At 40.4% G+C, this 20,502-nt stretch overlaps 1 protein-coding gene across 1 annotated transcript in view; it reads left to right on the forward strand.

Moving 5' to 3' along the window:
- Nucleotides 1-20,502, forward strand: part of LOC122542519 (neogenin-like) — a 209,609-nt gene that overhangs the window by 143,887 nt on the left and 45,220 nt on the right. Inside the window, 2 exon segments of the mRNA XM_087982240.1 lie at nt 8,766-8,982; nt 10,754-10,908. Coding sequence (XP_087838366.1) covers nt 8,766-8,982; nt 10,754-10,908 — 372 coding nt within the window.

A 20,502-nucleotide genomic window follows, 5' to 3' on the forward strand; every position in this document is an offset into this window, starting at 1 on the left:
CTGGGAAACACTCAGGATAGTTTCATTCAGCCCAGTAGGATTGTTTCCCAGTAACAGAGGGAATGTCAGTTTAGGTAGTGAGGGGCAGCTGCGATCTAAGATGTGCATTTCAGTATCTCACCCAAGTGGTCAGCTTCACTGGTGAGCCTAGTCGATGTCTGTGATCTGCTTGACCACAGAGATATCTCAATGAGCCCGGGGTGTTGTCCTTGTACGCTAGCGGGAACTTGGAGACAAGGAAGTTGTGTAAATTCTCTGGTGATGCAAATGGTCACAGTTGGAAAAAAAACCTGATAGCGAAAGAAATCACTCTTGAAAATGGGTTATAGGTTTCTGACTATTAATCGGTTAAGGAACTCTTGCCCATAGTCCAGGCTGGCAACTTAACTGAAACTCTCAATGATATTAGTTAATATCACACCATCGGGGAAATAAATTAAAATTTCCCAATCAGTAAAGCTCAGTAACTCACTAGATAAATCAGCTGGGCAATGAGCACATTGTGATAACAATCTAATTAATGAAGCCGTTGACAGTTGTATTGGGCTGAGTTTTCTGTATATATACACACGTATGTGTGTGTGTGTGTATCTATGCTGTGCTATATGTTTGTGTCTTTGTTGTGCTCCTTTGGGTGTGCATTTTCACTCTGCCACAGTTGTGTCTCTCTGCTGTGCTTATGTGTCTGTGCAGGTGTCTGTACTCTGCCATGTGTATGTGTCTGCTATACTCCTGTGTCCATGTGCATCTACACGCTGCTGTATGTGTGTGTCTGTTTAACGTTGTGTGTGCCTCTACTGTGTTTGGGAGTTGTGTGTATGTGGCATCCCAGTTCTCTCTCTCTCTGCAGTGCTTGTGTGTGCTGCTCCATTGTGCTCCCAAAAATGCCTCCATCCTTGTCATTATGTGAGAGCCACACAACCCACTGAATGAACCTCTCAGTTGATTTACACTGATTGAGGTTTCTTTTCATTTCTATTTTCGGTAAAATCAAGACACTGACTGTAAAACAGGGAACACTAACTTGTACTTGTGTTTCATCTCAATGCCAAAAATAGTGTCAATACCAAATACAGCCCTGAGTGTTCTCAGAGGGAAGTGTGTATAACATGGAATCAGGACATTTTGACCGGAGATGAATCTAACCCCATTCCTATAATCATTCACTCTATTGATTTACTGTTCAATTTCCATTATAAATCTCTGTGTACTGATTGATTGTTTTAATATCCATTCCCTGATCTGTTCTCCTGTTGTCTTTATCAGCAGTGAGCTTCCTGACTGCTGAGAAATAACTGTTGGCGTTCAGTGCAGACAGCAAGTGAGAGCATAGCCTCCACCCCTCCCCACCTACCACCTTTGCCCAACCCTGTGGGGCTGTAGTTTTAGCCACTGGTACATGATTTCTAAAATCCAGGAGCTAAGTGCTGTTCTTGACCGACAGGGAAGGTGGACTAAATCTTTTCTGCACCTCACCACGGTCTGTTGGCAGCTTTGGTTTCCTGTGGTATGCAGAGCTTTTTGAGATCAGTTCGCAAGTTAATGTAAAACAGTCAGAGGCCTCTTCGTATCCAAGCATATGGACACACGCCTCTCCTGCTGAATTCCTCCTCTTGTAATTCTCTATTAAGTTTGTGTCTCCAGCATTGAAAGCATGGTTACGATATTAGTCTTGTTTGTGAGATCAGGAGGTTGGGTTCATAAACGCTGAAATGTGAGTGTAATTGTTTGAATACAGACACAGTAATCCAACTCTGCATTGTCTTAATTGTGCTTCTGTTTTTTTATTCAAACAGCATCAAATCTTGACAATCCATTCTGATTGTGAAACGCACAATTCTGTCTTTTGGGGATGTGGAAAGTTAACATCGAAAGTGGAATGATTTAAGAATAAAGAGATTATATATTGTTCAGGAAAAGTGGGGATGTTATAGACGAGTTGCTTATTTTAAGAATTATCTGGAAGTCAAGGAAATTGAAATAATCTTTTTGGGAAAGGTGGATATGAGAGTAATTTGCTGAATTACAATCAGACATAATATTGGAAGATTCCAGGGATAGTGAAGGAAGATGTAACAATTTGTACAGAGAGGTAAGCAGCAACTTAATTAACCTAACTGTAGCCTATAGCCTTGCTGAACCAGCAGGTTTACTTTGATGCTGCTGCTAGAGACAGAGACGTGTTCACAAGGGCTAGCTGTCTCATTGTATTCTGAATCAAAATTAAAAGGAATGGAAGTGCAACAATTGGATGAGAACCTAGTAAATGTGGTTCATGACTGCCTCTGGATATAATGGTACAATCTTATCAGCTGCAAGGAGCTGGCATTGAAAGCGGGGATCTTGGGAAAGATGAGCATCAAGTTGGTGTTATCGTATCTTGGTGCACCAGAGATTGAGTAAGCGTGATCATACTGGAACTTTCTCCACAGACCTGCACAGATACATGCAAATGCATGCATATACAGGCAGATATACGTGCATAAAAAGACACACATGTATGCACAGATATATACACTCGCACAGGCATGCCCGTGCACAGGCATACTAACATGCGCACAAACACACATATTCAGACAGACGCACACACACAGACACACATACATACCCAAACATGCCTCCCAGCAGTAGCAAGTAACCAGTTAGTGGAGGACACTTAGGGACAGACTGGTGACCACAGCGAGGTCTTCCTGATGGTGAACAGAATATCCCGAGGTTGTCTCATAGTAGATGAGGCAGCCTCCTGAGAGTGCCAGTGATTCATAAACTCAGAACCATTCATAGGACAGAAGGATGCATTTAGCCCATTGTATTTGTGCCAGTCAACAAAGATATAACTATACTAATCCCGATCCCCTACTTTTGGTTCCTATCATTGGAGGCTTCAGCTATGCCAAGGGGACATTTAAATGTTGCAAGAGTTTATGACTGCACCACTCTTTCAGGCAGTGAATTTCAGACTTTCTCTCCCTCTGGATGAAAAACATTTTCCTTAGCTCTACTCTTAGTCTTCTACCTCTCAGCTTAAATCTATCTCCGTGGTCATTGACCTCACTCCTAATGGAAAAGGTGCTTTTCTATCTAGCTATCTATGCCCCTCATAATAGAGTTGTAGAGTCATTAAGCACTGAAACAGACCCTTTGATCCAACCAGTCCATGCCGACCATAATCCCAAACGAAACTAGTCCTACCTGCCTGCACTTGGCCTATATTCTGCCAAACATTTTTTATTCATGTACTTATCTAAATTTAAACATTGTAACTGTACCTGCATCCACCACTTCCTCTGGAATTTAGCCTCACACAAGAACCACTCTGTGTAAAAAAAAAAAAATTGCCCCTCATGTCCTTTTTAAATCTTTCTCCCCTTACCTTAAAAATATGCCCCTTGATCTTGAAATTCTCCACCCTCGGGAAAAGACACCTGCCAGTCACCTTATCTGTACCCGTCATGGTTTTATAAACCTCTACAAATGCTGGAGGAAAGATCACAGAAGCGCTTCACAGGAGGCTCCCAAGCACTGAGGATGTCACCGAGACAGGGGACGAAATGTCTGCAACACAAATTCGCAGCTCGACGAACAGAGTCTTCTTAACCACCCTATCTAGATATGTTGCAAACTTCAAAGACTTATTCTATACCTCTATCAAGTTCCCTCTTAATCTCTGCTGCTCCAAGGAACATGACTCCAAACTATCGATATTGTCCTCATAATTCAGAGCCTCTAACTCAAGCAGCCTCCTAGTTAACCTCCTCTGCACTCTCTCTAATGCAATCACACCGTTCCTATAACGTGGTGCAGGAACTGTATGCAGTACTCCTGCTATGGCTGAACTGTAATGAGGCATCTTCACCATCATTTCCTTCACCATCACCAAACCCCAAAAACAAATGCCAGAAGGTCACAGCTGCTGGCCATCCTTTAACAGGATTTAATTTCAGACCCAGGATCAGTCTTGCTCATTGAAACATGAAGATGATAATGTGCCCCATGACATCAGTCTTCTCCTGTGCTGTCTGTAGTGACAATTTAATTTAAAGAAACTTGGAGCAAAAACTAGAAAACCATAAACAAATACCTAGATCTCATGCTTTGTCTTATTGCATTGAGCAACAAGACATCGGATGGGCTGTCTGGGATCAGTTTTAGATTTACATTTCTGTTGTTTTGTAAGACAATTGCAGAAATCAAACAAAAGGGACATTGGAGCAAAACAGAAATAAATGCAAGTCGAGAGTTAGCCTGACTTTGGCTGTAATGAAATATCGACTTAAGATTATTGACTGACTGGTATCTTGGGACTTGAGATTGGTGTGACACTTAATGTCTGACTTTTCCTGATGAAATAGAATTGTGGAATGGATAGAACATAGAGGGACGCTATTCAGCTATCACTTTGTTCCAACTGTAAGAGCAGTTTGTTGACAGATAATTCACAGGATTGTTACAACTCTGAAGGAAGCCATTTGGCCCATTGTGACTGCACCTGGTCTCTGATCATTTTATCTGAGTGCCAGTATCCTGCCTTTTCCCTGTAACCTTGTGTATTGTTTCTGGATAAATAATTATCCAGCGTCCTCTTGAATGCCTCAATTGAATTTGCTTTGACCAAACTTCCAGGGAGTGCATTCCAGACCCTAACTACTCACTGTGTAGAAAAGTTTGCATTTGCTCCTTTTGCAAATACTTTAATACTCTCTATCAAACCTCTCCAAGGAAAACAGTCCTAACTTCCCTCAGAATGGAAGTGTCTCAGCCCTGGAACTATTCTCATAAACTTCCTCTGCACTCTCTCCAATGTATTCACATCGTGTGACATCCAAAACTGTTCACTCTATTCCAGCTTAGGTCTAATCAGCGTCTTGTATGAGTTCAATGTAACGTCCTCCTCTTTTATTCTGTGTCCGTATTTATGAAGCCAAGAATACTATATGATTTATTGACAGCTCTCGCTACCTATTCTGCCACCTTTAATGACTTACGCACATATACACCCCAAGTCTCTGCTCTTGTGCACCCTTTAGAATGGTACCTTTGTTTTATACTGTTTACCCATGCTCTTTGCACCAAAATCCATTGCCTCACCTGTATCTGGCCACTCCCAAAGTGTCAATGCCATTTTGAAGTTCTACACTGCCCCGCTGTCAGTTTAAATTCTCCCAAGTTTCTTATCACACACAAACTTGACAAATGGTCTCTATACATGAAGATCCTAGATCATTTTGGGTCCCAGTTTTGACTCCTACAGAATTCCACTTTGTAATGGAATTCCTCGAGCCCAAAAAAGCCATTATCCATTACTGTCTCTTTCCTGTCGCTCAGCTAATTCTATATCCACATTACCACTATCCTTTTTATTCCTTGCCCTACAACTATCCTCATAGATCTGTGGTGTAGCACTGCATTAAACACCTTTTGGAAGTCTTGCACCCATCTCTTCTCAGTTTTTTTTTAAAAAGTAAAACTCTAGCATGATAGTTAGACATGATTTTTCCTTAACGATTCCATGCTGACTTTCTGAATCAATCCATATTTTTCCATGTGATAATTAGTTCTGTTCTGAATAATTGATTCTCAAAGTTTTCCCACATGGAAATTAAACTGACTGGTCTGTAATTGCTGGGCTTACCTTTACAATCTTTTTTGAACAAAGGTGTAATACTTGCAATTTTTCAATCCTCTTGTCCCATTCAGAATCTAGAGAACACGGAATGAATTACTGTTAATGTCTCTGCATTTTCCACTCTCACTTCCTTCATTATCCATGAATGTATCTCATTCAATTCAAAAACTTATCAACTTTAAGTACTGACTGCATATCCGATACCACCTCTGTATCAATCTTTGGCCCTTTTAGTGACTGAGTTTCCTTTTCTAACACCATGGCCTGGCAAATGTCTGCATTGTAAGTAAAGACAGATGCAAGGTATTCATTTAAGACTTCAGCCATGCCTCTTGGCTCAGTGTTTAAATCCCCCTTTTGTCCCTAATTGGCCCTCTTCTTTCTTTTACCACCCTTTTTCTGTTGATGTGCTTTCCTTTCATGTTTCTTGCCAGTCTTCCTCGATAATCCTTCTTTGCTTCTTGTATATGCTTTTTTTCCTCCTTTATGTACCTTCTGAGTTCATTTTGGTTTTCAATTGTATTTACTATCTGACCTTGTATGAGGCAAACATTTTCTTCTTTAACTTAATTAATATCTACTTTTTCATCCTGACTTGTAAATTTGTTTATCCTGCATTTCCCTTTTGATTACCCTCAATCAATATATATTGATTACCCTCAATCCATCCCTTCTTTAAAGGTAACCAGTTGGTCAACTGCTGATTTTCCCAACAAACCTTGGTTCCAGTTTGCCCAGCCCCGCTTTGTTCTCGCCTCATTGAAGTCTGCTTTCCACAAGTTGATTCTTCTTACTCTTGATTGATCAATTTAATATTTCAGCGTCAGCCTAAACCTTATGATATGATAGTCACTGGCCCTTAAATGTTCTCCCACTGTCACATTAAAGTCCTCCATTGTAACTACTCAATGATGTTTACATATCTCTGTAATGTCCTTGCAGATTTTTTCTTTGATATCTTTAGCACAAGCTGATGGTCTGTACATTACACCAAACATTGTAACATATTCCTTAACTCTAGACAGATTGATTTTGTCCTTGAACTGTCTGAAACATCACCTTTCCTCAGTACTTCAATGCTTTCCTTCATCAAAAATGCCATCCCTTCTCCTTTTTATCCTTTCCTATCTTTTCTGAACACGTTGTAACCAGGAATATGTAATACTCAGATCTGACCTTTGTTAAGCTGCAACATCACAATTTCCCATGCTAATCTGCACCTGTAACTCTCAGTCATATTAACTATACTCCCTGCATTCATAGATGTGCAGTAGGCCTCTGATTTAGACTTCATTATTTTCTCCCTTACTGCATAGAATAAATTGGTTTCTTCCTTATACCAGCTCCACCTAATAACTTCAAAAACAAAAACAAGGGTAGTCTTGATGATAAGTTTGTAGCTTGTTCTTGTGGCATTTTCTGGAACAATATATCGCGGAACCAACTAGTGAGAAAGCTAATTTAGCTCTAGTATTCTGTAATGAGGCAAGGTTAATCCGTAATCTCATCATAAAACATCCGCTGGGAACCAGTGATCACTACAACAATTAAATTCCATGTCTAGTTTAAAAATGACATCCTCAATCATAAATTAGAATCTTAAAGCCAATTACATGGGTGAGAGTAGAGAACTGCCTAAGATTAGTTGAGTAAATAGACAAAGATGTATGGCTGTAAATAACTTGGTGGAAAAAGTTAAAGAATAAATTCAAAATATTCAACAAAAGTCTATTCCATTGAAAAAGGAAAACTCTTTAAAAAAAATCCATCCATGAGCACCTGGAGGCAACCCACTCAGACACAGAGAACATGCAAACTCCACATAGACATTTGCCTGAGACTGGCATTGAACCGGGTCCCTTGCACTGTGAGGCTGTGAGCCATTATGTATTTAAGATGCTTCTAAATTACATTTTGAACTGAGAGCTTTCAGTAGTGCAGAAAAATCTGCAGTATAATGTAGGGAAGTGTGAAGTTATTCCCTTTATTTGTAAGAATAGAAAAATGGAATGTTTTTGAAAAGTAAATATCGATATTCAGTGAAACTAGGGTGTGCTCATGAAAGGAGCTCAGAATGTTAGCAGGTACAAAAGGTAAATGGGAAGACTTTCACATGTGGGCCTTCATTTCAAGGGTGTTTGAGTACAGGAATATGAAAGTCTAACTCCAGTTGTCCGGGACGTGGGTGAGATCACATCTGAAATGCTGAGAGCAATTTTGATTCCCATATTTAAGGAAGTTATACTTGCATTGGAGGCATTGTATGAACCTTCACTATATTGTTGCCTTGTATAATGATGTTGTCCTATGATGAGAGGCTGAGTAAAGTGGACCTGTATTCTCTGGAGTTTAGAAGAATGAGATGTGATCTTAGTGAAACATGCAAAGTTCTTAAGGGGTTTGATAGGGTAGATACTGAGAAATTGTTTCCACTGTCTGGGGATTCAAGGGGGCATAATCTTCTGATAGGATCCCAATCATTTAGGACTGAAATGAGGAGGCATTTCTTTATTGAGGGGGCTATGAATCTTTAGAATTCACTACCTCAGGATGTTGTAGGTGCTCCATCCTTGAATATGTTTAGAATAGACAAATTTTCATGCCTCAAGTAATTGAGGGATAGAGGGAGGAAAATAGGTTTGAAGCTCAAGATCAGCTTTGGTGGTATTGAATAGCTGAGTAGGCTCAACAGGACATATAGCCCACTGTTCCGATCCTCTGTGTTCTTGTTTAAAAAACAAAAACACAGAAAAGTCTCCCAAGGTGATTTTCCTCTAGTACTCAATATCAGGTAGCAAATGGATGCCAAATTTTACCTCCTACAGTTGGAATATTTTAGGATTGAAAATGTTCTGTACTCCAAGTATCATTGCAGGGCCTCTTGTTGAACTGCTTGTGTAGGTGTAATGTCAGCACATGCCTTCTTTTCGATGGTGATGTTATTGTAATGTGTGAACAACCCCTTTCAGTTCAGCAGTAAGTTGCTCGTTTGCCCTTTCTGTGTTTGTTCATTTTGTTATGTTCCCATTGTGCTTTGGTTTGGTTTATTTTCTTTTCTTTTTCTCCTTTTTTTATTTTTATTTTTGTTTTGTTTATCATTGTGTCTGCCATCCCATACACAAACCTACCTGTATCCAAGATGTTCCCATTCCGACATTTCCCCCTCCCTCACTGACAAGTGCCACTGCTGACCATCTAGCAGCTGCCGCGGCTGGACACCTGCCGTCTGCCCCTCGGGATGTGATGGCACTCCTTGTCTCCACACGGTTCATCAAGTTGACTTGGCGCCCACCCGCAGAGCCTCATTCAGAGATCCTCACATACTCGGTCTATTACTCCAGAGATGGCACCAACAGGTAAGAGTCACACTAACATCTACCTCTCTGCATTAATACTGATTATAAGGAATGTAAGATGTATTAAATATGAAAAGACTGTTTACTGCTCAAGTGTTCCCCAGTTTAAAGGCAATTTATTTTCCATCATTTTATTTTATTTAAATCATACCCAATTGTCGTCTTGTCTCCTGATTCATGCTGGGACTCGGGTTCTAATGGTGCCAATTACCCTTTGATACCAAATGTATGAACCTAAATGGTGAGTGCTGAACAGGGGGAGGGGTAGATCTTTACAGTACTTGTTTTAGACAGCAGACTGTTGGTGATTTAATCCTCTGCACAGAGTGATGAGAATCTGTTTCTGAAAGCATGAAGGAAGTGGCCACTTCTCAAGTGACATCATCATGTTCCTCGGTTTTGTCACTACGACATTAAATATCTTGGTTGACCAGCTTGGCAGAATCCAAACACTACCAGTTTTTGTCCAAAGTTTATTGATCTGACTACATTATTTCAAAGAGCAGGGCAGTTCTCCCTGATGTCTTGGCCAAAAGCTAACATCACCAAAAATCAGATTGTCTGGTTATTACAGGATTGCTATTTGTGGGATATTGCTGTTTGAAAATCAACTGTTGTGTTTTCTACATTATAACAGTAACCACACTTCAAAAATAAAGAGTTGTAATTGGAGATGTCTACTGTAATCCCATTTCTGTGCTACCATCTTTTCTATTCTTTCCTTTCAAATATCTCTTACCCTTTTAAATTGATCTCTAACCTCTGTCTCATTAGTTACTGTGATAAAACATTCTTCTATCCTGTCCCTTATTCTAATGATAATCCTGATTTACTAAGAAGTGAAAACAAGGTTTCATTATTCCTCCTCTTTAATTTATTATGTCCTTCCTTAACTTTATTTGTCTTAGTGAAAAGCATGCCAAATTTATCTGTCTTCATTTATTCCTCGGGTTGTTCTACTGAATCTTTGCTTTGTCTTACCCCAGTTTGTTTACCCTTCCTATAATGGGGTGCCGAGAGTATATCCTCTGATTGTGCTTCAAACAAATCTTGCTCAAACCTAATGCTGATCTGTTGTCCTTTTATGGAAAACCCATTAGCCCGTTGCTTTCTGTGGCCTCTATGTTTCAGCATCCCTGTTTTCTGATCCACAATGTGGGAAACAACAAGCATGTGGTGGATGTACAGTCATTCTTTCGTCTCTTCCTTCACAAGTTGGGCATTATTACAATTTAGGCAAATCTGCTTTTCACTGTAACATTTATCCAAAAGCTTTTTCCCCACCATCCTGCAACTCTCTTGTCCAAATACTGTTTTCTTCCTTCTTTAAGGCAGTGTGTTGGGATATACCTGGCTGAGGAGGCCACCATGTTCTGACATTGTCCTTGTCTCAGTTCACAGACCACATTCCTGTGCAGGGCTCACAGAATAATGATCAGGATTTGCAATCCCCACTGCTTTTACCATCTCTAGTCTAGGGCATGATTGCATTAACTCTAATCTTATTAGGAGCACACACTCACACCACACAGACACACCAGGTAAAGTGAAATATTGCCTTACCAGCTGCTCTTCTTTCCCACTTGGCCATTGAGCGAGCTGAGCATAGTGACCTTGGTATACTCGACACTGTCCTAATGCAGTAAAGATAACAGAGTTGTCCTTGCCTCCTGATCCGCAAGATGTGAGGAGCAGCAAGTACCATAGCGATGTTATCAGCTCCAATTGGATTGGATGAATTGTGCTGAAATTGTTGTTATATCATCAATAGGGAACGTGTGGAAAATACAAGTCGACCTGGAGACTTGGAAGTGACAATTGGTGATTTGATGCCAGATGTGAAATATGTTTTCCGAGTGGTTGCTCACAATAAACATGGAGCAGGAGAGAGTTCTGCTCCTTTCAAAGTGGCCACCCAACCTGAAGGTCAGTCCTTGTGATCCGTCCATGTTGCTATACCTGTGCTGTGATCATTTTTGTATATATGCTTGTCATGCACTAAAACTTCTGTTCTATTATAGAAACCTGAGTCTAACCCAGGCCACATTATTGTTACTGTTTTCAATTTTGCCTTGAGCAGAGGCCTAGTTCTGCATGATCTAACCCCTCCTTTGGTAATTAGACAAGTCACCATTTCTTTCTGTGTGAGCCTGTGTGTCATCAGGATGATGTGAGAGTAAGAGTTGACTCCTATGTCTTGACCTGATGTTGACATAGATGGTCCTTCATCAGAAACAAGAAACCGTGACTGACTTATTCCCTCCATCGGTGACTGAAGGTATCACTCTGATGTTCTGGCTCAGAATAGTGAGTTGTCATGGCCAAGGAACTGAAGCTACCTCTGTGGATTGTGTGGCTCAGTACCACCACAGGCACTTTGTGCACACATTTTACTCTTGTAACGCTCTGCATTTGTCTCAGATGCCTACAGTTTGCTGACATTATGTGTTAAACCCACACATACATGATAAGGAAATGGTTATTTTTCATTCTTCAGTGAGGGAGAAGCTGGAATTTATTTGTGTGGATTGTTTTTAGAACCAGTTATTTTGGTATTCTAAAAATTACTTGGCTTGGACAGGCTGGGAATGAGTGCCAGGAAACAGGACAGCTTTTTCCATGAGTGCTCCACTGGCTATGTATTACAGGAGAGATCAGGATCGGGGCTATGTAGCTGGCTATGGTCTTGAGGTGGCCACAGCCTCACTGTTTCATTAAGTTGAGAGTTCTTGGAAACCAGTCGCTTGCTATCATCTTCAATGGACAATTCTCTATTCCAGAGTTGCATCCACAGTAATTTGTTTAATTCTGTATTTCAAATCTTAATAACAGAAAATGTTGGGAACTTTGCAGTGCGCTCAGCTTCTGAAAGGAAAATGCCAGCTTTTTGGGTAGAACATTGTTAAAATCACCTGAATTGTCAGGCCTGTCATTTTCTCAGGCTGAAACAGGTTCAGGTGTGCTGAATACATTTAGCTCTGGCAGATTTTATTTCTTCATTTAATAATCTACGCAAAATTTATTTTAATCCAAACTTTTGGAGTTTTTTAAAAACTTGTTTCAGGGCTGTGGGTCAGCACTTATTGCACATTTCTAATTACCCTGAAGAAGGCAGTGATGAGCTGAGTTTTTTTCTAATTTTCCATTTCTGGAATTTTTAAAAAAATTGCAGATAGAACAGGGATGTCTCTAACCTTCAGTGCATTTGAGCCATTGTGATCGATCTGACTCTGAAAATCTGTTTTCTTCAGGTTTCAATGCCTCACTCCCAGGCTTGGTGTTTACATTAGGTGGGATTGAAATTTCAGAGAGGCAAACTTTTGTACTTTTGCCTCAATGCTGGATAAATGCTCAATGAGAATATAATCAGGATGGCAGTGAACAGCAGCAGAAATTTAAAATTTACGCATTATCCACTTCTGATTCATGAAGATTTGCACCTGTAGAGAAGGAAACTATATTTATTAAAATTATCCATTAAAGATGTCTCAAAATACTTCAAGCTAATGAATTACTTATCGTTATTGCAACAGTGAAGCATTCTCTCAGCATTGACCTTCAGCCGTGTGGCAGTCCCTTTGACAAAGATAAAGCTGCCAGAGTTCCAGAGATCAACAGGGCTGCCCTCATTAGAGAGAGATGACTGGTGTGAGTTTAGCCTGAGGGTAACCACACCTCAAGTGAGGGGTGAGTTTGAGATGGCAGGACCTTCATGATGATTTCAGCCATTGCAGGAATTGAACACATCCTGTGACATGGCGCTGCATCGCAAATCAGCCGTCCAGCCAACTGAACTAACTGATACTTCTGCCCCCAGTACTGAGCCTAGATTGACAGCAGTAAGCCCGGTTCGTGAAGTCAAAGGGCAGGATTCCACTTAGGTGTTCTCAAATAATCTCTGCTGGGAGGTGCGCCTGTGTAAACGTTGAGTGAGCGCAAGGTGGACTAAAGCCCACATTGCCAAATGCCACGTTGACACTTGTATTTCATCTTGAAATTGAGGAGTCGCTGTGTGGCTGAAGTTGTAGGGTGGCCAGCACTCCTGAGGTTGTCCTAGTTAGACTCTCTGCTTCATGGGGTAGGAGAGAATCACTGTGTGTTCATTATTGTATTCATCACAGTAATTGCACTGAGCTGGCAAGAACTGCTTACAGTATATGTGTGCCAGGAATGTAGCAGTTATCTGTATCCCTTTTTAGAGAGTGAAGGTGTGTGAAGGCATGTTCAGTGTGGTGAGGCTGCAGGTGTGTGTGCGGGCTGTGTTGGCATGCAGCTGCTGGCTCTGATGCCAATCGGTGTTGCAGCACTAATTGAAAGAAATGGATCATGACTGAATAAAGCAAACAACTGTCAGGCTTGTTCAAGTTGGTTTGTTTTTTTTGCACCAGTAAGCATCGTTAATTAAACATTTTCATTATTGTGTTTAGTGCAGACATGATATTTAGATTTTCATTATTTTTCCCACTTCTGCAGAGTGATTGGATTTAGTAATGTTCCTTTGTGCACAGGATACATATTGTAGCTTCACTCTGAGGTCAAGGCAAAGGCATGGACATTCCTCTAGGTTGGCAATGAACCACAGAGAAAATCAATGAAGTTGCTTTAAAAATATATTCCATTGTTTCTTGCATTTCTAACTTTGTGTAACCTAGACTGGTGCACCAAGCAATGATGTTCTGTCAACCTAAATTTAATATTGAGAATAATCTCTAATTTCCATTAAAAGAGCAAGGATCAAAAACATGCCTTTAGTCTCAAAATCTGTCTCCTCTGGACAAATGTTAATATCACATTTGCACTTCCACTTCATAGAGCAGCAGTTGAGGAGGACCCCGAGCCAAGGAGACAGCATCACCTGGAGGAGTGGGCGAGCTGGGAAAATAATAATATGGGAAATGAGGGCCCGACATTGGCACGAAAGGACAATGAGAGTATAAATTAAATATACACAAATAAACAAAATTAGATGTTACAAAAATCACAAAAAGACAAAACTAAAGACTTTATCTGAGTGCACATAGCACTGATTACAAAGTAACAAATTTATAGCACACATCGAAGTGAGTAAATACATGGCTTTAAGAGAGCAGGAATGGGTCCTGAATATTGAAGCGCATACAATATTTAAGAAAAATAGGAAGCTATGTAAATTTGGAGAGGTAATGAATTAAGGATGGCATTGTTTAAGGTGATCTTTGTACAGGAAATCAAGACGTAGAATCAGTTTGGGTTGACCTGAATGATTGGTGAAAGAAGTCGTTAGTGGTGGTGGAAGTACAGACCCCCAAATAATAACTACAATGATGGACAAAGTATGCAACAAGTAATATTGGGTGTTTGAGATAAAGGGACTGCAATATTTATGTGTGACTTTAATCTACATGTAAACAGGAAAAAATCAGATTGTCAGGGTAGCCTGGATGAAGAGCTGGAATGCTTTAGAGAGAGTTTCTTAAAGCAGCATGCTCTGGAACTGACCTGTCAACAGATTATACTGGTCTTGTATTGTGTCATGTAATAGGATTGATTAATGATCACAGAGGAAAGGCACCCCTAGGTAGCAGCTGAATGAATATTACATCCAGTTTGAAAGATCTAAGACTAGTATTTTAAACTTAAATAAGGGCAATTATGTAGGCATTAAACCTGAGCTAGATGAAGTGAATTGATATACTAGACTAGGTGATGGATAAATATAGACACAACAGCAGATGGTTAAGAAGATATTTTCCAATTACTCAGAATCATTAAACTCCTGTATAAAAAAAATTCTAAAGGGAGGACCCACCATCAGTGATTAACTGAAGAAGTTTGGGAAAGCATCAAACAAAAGAAAAAGACATATAACTCTGTCAAGCTGAGTGATAGGCCAGATGATTGGTGAGAATATAAAAAATGGCAGAGAATAGTTAAACAATTAATCAGGAAGAAATTAGAACATGTAACTACGTTCTTTCTCATTGTTTCTTCTGACCTCTGGGGTCTGTGTACTGTACAGTAATGACTTCAGTCAATATGTCAGCATGCAGTCATGCTGCACAGAGGGTTTGTTGATGTGAGAGGAAGCTCGGTAGAAAAGTGAAAGCAGATACCAAGAGTTTCAACAGGTCTTTAAAAGAAAGAGTAAGTAAAGTGAGTGTTTATCCTCTGCAATTGGGGAGTTAATAGTAGAAAATAAAGGAATGATAATGAATGAGCACATTATTCTTCTCTCTTCACTTTAAAGATTTACAAAAAACATTCCAGTCATAGTTGTAAACAGCAGCTGGAAGGGAGAGAGGAGCTTAGTCAAATTACATTTATGTGGGACACACTGCTAAACAAACTGATGGAGCTGTGAGCTGACAAATCTCTGGGACCTGATGGACTTCATCCGAGGGTCTTAAAAGGGGTTGTTAATGAGGTAGGAGATGCATTGGTGTTAATTTTCCAAAATTCTTTAGATTCAGAAAAAATTCAGACAGTCTAGACAGGAGCAAATATAATCCTGTGAATTCATGAAGGGATGGAGGCAGAAAGCAGAGAACTATATGTCTGTCATGGGGACATGTTAGAATTGATTATTAAAGAGATTACAGCTACACATTTAGAAAATCTCAAGGTAAATGGGAAGTGTGAATGGAAAGAGAAATCATGGTTAACCAATGTATGAGCATTTTTTGAAGCAGTGGGTACTGTGCTGTGGCTGTGAGGGAGCCTTGAGATGTTCCATTCTTGGATTTCCAGGCATTTGATAAGGTGCCTCAACAAAAGTTCTCGTGGACAATCAAATCTCATGGTGCGGGTATTGTGTATTAGCATCGATACAAGAACAGATGACTGGCAGAAAACAGATTAGATATATATAAATAGATTCACATTCTCATTGGCAGGATGTGATGAGTAGAGTCCTGCAGGGGAATATGTTGATGCCTCACCTTTTACAATTTGCATCAATGACTTGGATGAGGGAAATAAGTTTGGTAGCTGAATCTGCAGACAATATCAGCAATGTAGGAAGATATGTTGTGGAGAAGATCTAAGGAAGTTGCAGACTGATATATATAGGTTGAGTAAGTGGGAAAAAATGTTAACAATTGAAGTCCAGTGTTGGAAAAGGTAATGAAGTTCAGTTTGGCAGAAAAGAATGCAGAATATTATGGAAATGGGGAACAACTGCAAAAGTCTGATCTGCAGAAGAATTTAGGTGTTCTTGTGCATGAGTCATAAAAAAAAATAGCATGTAGGTACAGCAAGTGATTAACAAAGATAATAGGATGCTATCCTTTATGAGATTTGATTTGATTTATTTATTGTCACTTGTGCTTGTTACGATTATTTGTTACAAGTAGAGTGAAAATTATTGTATAGAGTAATAGTCATACTGCCCGGAAACTGACTCTTTGGTCCAACTAGTCCATAATTCCAAACTAAACTCATCCCACCTACCTGCGTTTGGCCCATATCCCTTTAAACATTTTTTATTCATCTACTATGTGTTAATTAAATGTGTTTTAAATATTGTCATTGTGCCTGCATCCACCATTTCCCCTGGGAGTTCATTCCACACATGAATTATTCTCTGTGTTAATAAGAAATTGCCCCTATGTTTTTTTTAAACTTTCTCCTCTCACCTTAAATATTTGCTCCCTCATCTTGAAATCGCCCACTTGAGCGAAAAGCCACGTGCCATTCACCTTATCTACACCTGCCATTATTTTATAAACCACTTTAAGGTCACCCCTTAAACTCCAACACTGTAGTGCAAGAAGTTCCAGCTTATCAAGCCTCTCCATTTAACTGAAGCCATCCATTCCTGGAAACATCCAAGTAAACCTTTTATGAACCCTTTCCAGCTTAGAAATGTCCTTGCTATAACTGGCTACAGTACTCCAGAAGAAACCTCATCAACACCTTGTACAACCTCAAAGTAACATTCTAACTGCTATTACTCAAAGGTCTGAGCAATGAAGGCGAGTGTGCTAAATGCTTTCTTAACCATCCTATCTATTATGTGAGACAAGCTTCAAAGAATTGTGTACCTGAATTCCTATGTGCAATACCCAAGGGCATATTTTTAATTGTATAAGCCCTGTCCTTGTTTATTTTACCAAAATGCAATATCTCGCATTTATCCAAGTTAAACTCCTTCTGCCATTCTTCAGCTTATTGACCCGATTGATCAAGAACTCTTTGTAATTTCTTCATTATCCACTATGCCACCAATTTTGGTGTCATCCGCAAACTTATGAACTATGTCTTCTATATTCTCGTCCAAATCAATTATATAAGTGAGAAAGGGGGACCCAGCATTGATCCCTGCAGAACAATGTATAATGGCGTTACTCTTCAGCTCAATCTTAAGGAAAGAAAACAAACCAAGATTTGGAATGTAAAGGTAGAAAATAAGGAAATAAAGTTAAGACTTCAACTTTACAATAAGTGTTTCGCCTTGGGCCTGAATCTGGACTCTTCCACCTGATGCTGAGACCAACGCCAGTATTTGGTTCCTGATTAACACTGACACAGGTATGTGATTGCTCCACTCCTCATTGATATCCTCTTCCAAACCCGGGAACTTAGAAACCTATTGCAACACTCTTATTGCTGCCCCAGTACAGTGCCAGATGATGTGTCATCTCCCCTTGAGGATACTGAGGGACCTTCTGACACATTGTCAATCTCAGACTAGCATGAAAATAAAGATGAGAATAGAGAGGAATTGAACATAAAAGTAAAGGCATTATGCTTCAGTTGTACACGGGGGCATTTATGAGACCATATCTTGAATGCTGTCTGCAGCTTTAGTCATTGTCTTGAATGGATGATGTAAATGCGTTGGAGGCGTTTTAGAGGAGATTTGCTTGATTAGTACTTGGAATGAGTGGATTATATTATGAGGAAAGATTGGACAGGCTGGGTTTTCACTGGAGTTGAAAAGTGTGTGTTCTGAACGTTCTTGATTTTTCTTGGTAACTTCAGAACTAAGGAGCACTGTGTTAGAACTTGCATCTGCCTTTCAGGACAGAGGTGAAGGTTGTTTTTTATTCTCTCAGGGCTGTGCAATTGCCTGAGAAGGTGGTGGGGTGGGGTTGAGGTCATTGAATATTTTTAAGACAAAGATATATTTTTGTTGGGCAAGAGAGTCAACGGTGATTGTGAGTAGCTGGGAACGTGGAATTCAAAGAGACCAGCCATGTTCTTATTGAATACTGGAACAGGCTTGACGGACTGAAAGGTCTACCTCTGCATAAATTTCATATGATCTGTATATTTCTCCATCCTACATATCTACCTCCTCAGTACATTCTTCAAGCTCACTGCTGCAGCTTCTAACAGTCTCAGGAGTACAATATCCACCTCTATTTTATCTCCCTTCACCTAGCCATTGGCGACATTATCTTCAGCGGCCTGTGCTCTGAGCTCTGGAATTCTTTCCACAAATTCACCACCTCTTTATTTCTGTCTCTCCTCCTATAAGATGCTCATTAAAATCTCCCTCTGACCAAGCATTTGGCCTTGTGTCGTAGAGTTTACATGGTTTGGTCTCTTACTTGATATTGCTTCTGTGAAATGTCTTCAAGTATTTCGCCATGGAAAAGGCACTTTATAATTGGATGTTGTAGCTTAAAAAGGCTTGAGAAACAAAGAGATTCTATCGATCCACTACAGAGCAAGATACCTGTGTCAGTAAAAGTTGGCATATACTGGTTTAATATGACAACAGCTACGTTTCTATGCAAGCCAGTTGTTAATTTGGTAACTGTTACACTTGCCTTACTCTCCACACCAACATAGTCAATGTTTTTCAGTTGATGCTTGTTTGCAGCTCCACGTGATGAGGTTAGATTAGATTCTCTACAGTGTGGAAACAGGCCTTTTGGCCCAACAAGTTCACACCGGCCCTCCAAAGAGTAACCCACCCAGACCCATTTCCCTCTAACTAATGCACAAAACACTATGGGCAATTTAGCATGGACAGTTCACCTGACCTGCACATCTTTAGACTGTGGGAGGAAACCGGAGTGTCCGGAGGAAACCCACGCAGACACTGGGAGAATGTGCAAAGTCCACACAGACAGTTGCCCAAGGCTGGAATTGAACCTGGGTCCCTGGCGCTGTGAGGTGGCAGTGTTAACCATTGAGCCACCGTGCCACCCCAAATGTGATGAATGTTCACATTCTGTGCATCTCCCTGTGATAGTTAAAGTTGAAGTTCAGGTTTTGTTTTGAGAAGATTGGGGTGGTATGGGTGGCTCCGTGGGTAGCACTGCAGCCTCACAGCACCAGGGACCCGGATTGGATCCCACCCTAAGGCAACTGTCTGTGTGGAGTTTGCACATTCTCCCAGTGTCTGCGTGGGTATCCTCCGGGTGCTCCAGTTTCCTCCCACAATCCAAAGATATGCAGGTTAAATGGATTGGCCACGCTAAATTGCTCATCGTGTCCAGAATATGCAAGTTAGTGGGTAAACCATAGGAATTGCAGGGTTACAGAGATAGGGTAGGGGATTGGGTATGGGTGGGATCCTCTTCAGGGGCTTCAATGTGGATTCAATGAGCCAAATGCCCTGCTTCCACACTGTAGGGATTCTATGATTTCAACATTATGAATAAAAGATTTCTCCTGAAGACACTCTCTCGATGATAATGAAATTTCACCGTATTCACTTTTCACTTGATTGGCCATTTTTTCAGAGGAGATCCTGGCAGTTAATGTTGGCTGGGGTGTCAAAGCAGGTTCTGTCCACAGCTGGTGTATCTCAGCCCAAAACTCATCACAGCTACTGTCTGCCAGTGCACCTCCCTGCCACAAGCTGCCCCAACTTTGGAGTAGTCACCACCCGCAGGATATATTGGTGATTCATTTCCCCCTCTTTATTGACAGACGCTGCTCTTGTGTTCAAACTTTGGATTCACCATTTGTTAGACACTTGTTGTATAATCCAACCGCTCTGTATGCCATATGCTGCTTCAGTTCATTTCTGTTTCTGTTGTAAATATTTCACACTTCCTTTTGAGTTCTTTTCATAATGAATTTTAACAAATTAAACCTGTCACATTGTAGTCAGAGCCACTAGCACCAGTGACGGGGGGCTGTCAATATAATGTGATCAGTTTGCATAGTTCATGATTCGTTTCTCAGGTATGAGTGTCCCATTCTGATTCTGTAAAATTGCTATCCAATCCAGTCTCTGATTGGAAGTATATTCCCATAAATACTGCCTGACCTCTGACCTACTCTAATGCCTTTTCAAAACAAATAATACAAAATAGAAATTGCTGGAGAAACTCAGCAGGAATGGTAGCATCTGTGGAGAGAAAGCAGTTAACTTCAAGTACCGTGACCCTTCATCAGAACCCTTCAGAACTGCCATTGTGAATGCTGCCTCTTATTATTGCTCCATTTTGACAGTATGCCCAAGCCCCCTTCACTGTTGTTCCTGCTTCATCTTACTGGCAGCCAGCACTATATGAGCAAGAACTACCAACATTGTCTCTTTCGTATTTGAGTAAACACATAGCCATTTGCTCGCTCGCT

Source organism: Chiloscyllium plagiosum, unplaced genomic scaffold (assembly GCF_037043375.1).
Source record: "Chiloscyllium plagiosum isolate Xiang-an unplaced genomic scaffold, Cpla_swu_hap1 HiC_scaffold_42, whole genome shotgun sequence".
In the NCBI taxonomy this organism is placed as follows: Eukaryota; Metazoa; Chordata; class Chondrichthyes; order Orectolobiformes; family Hemiscylliidae; genus Chiloscyllium; species Chiloscyllium plagiosum.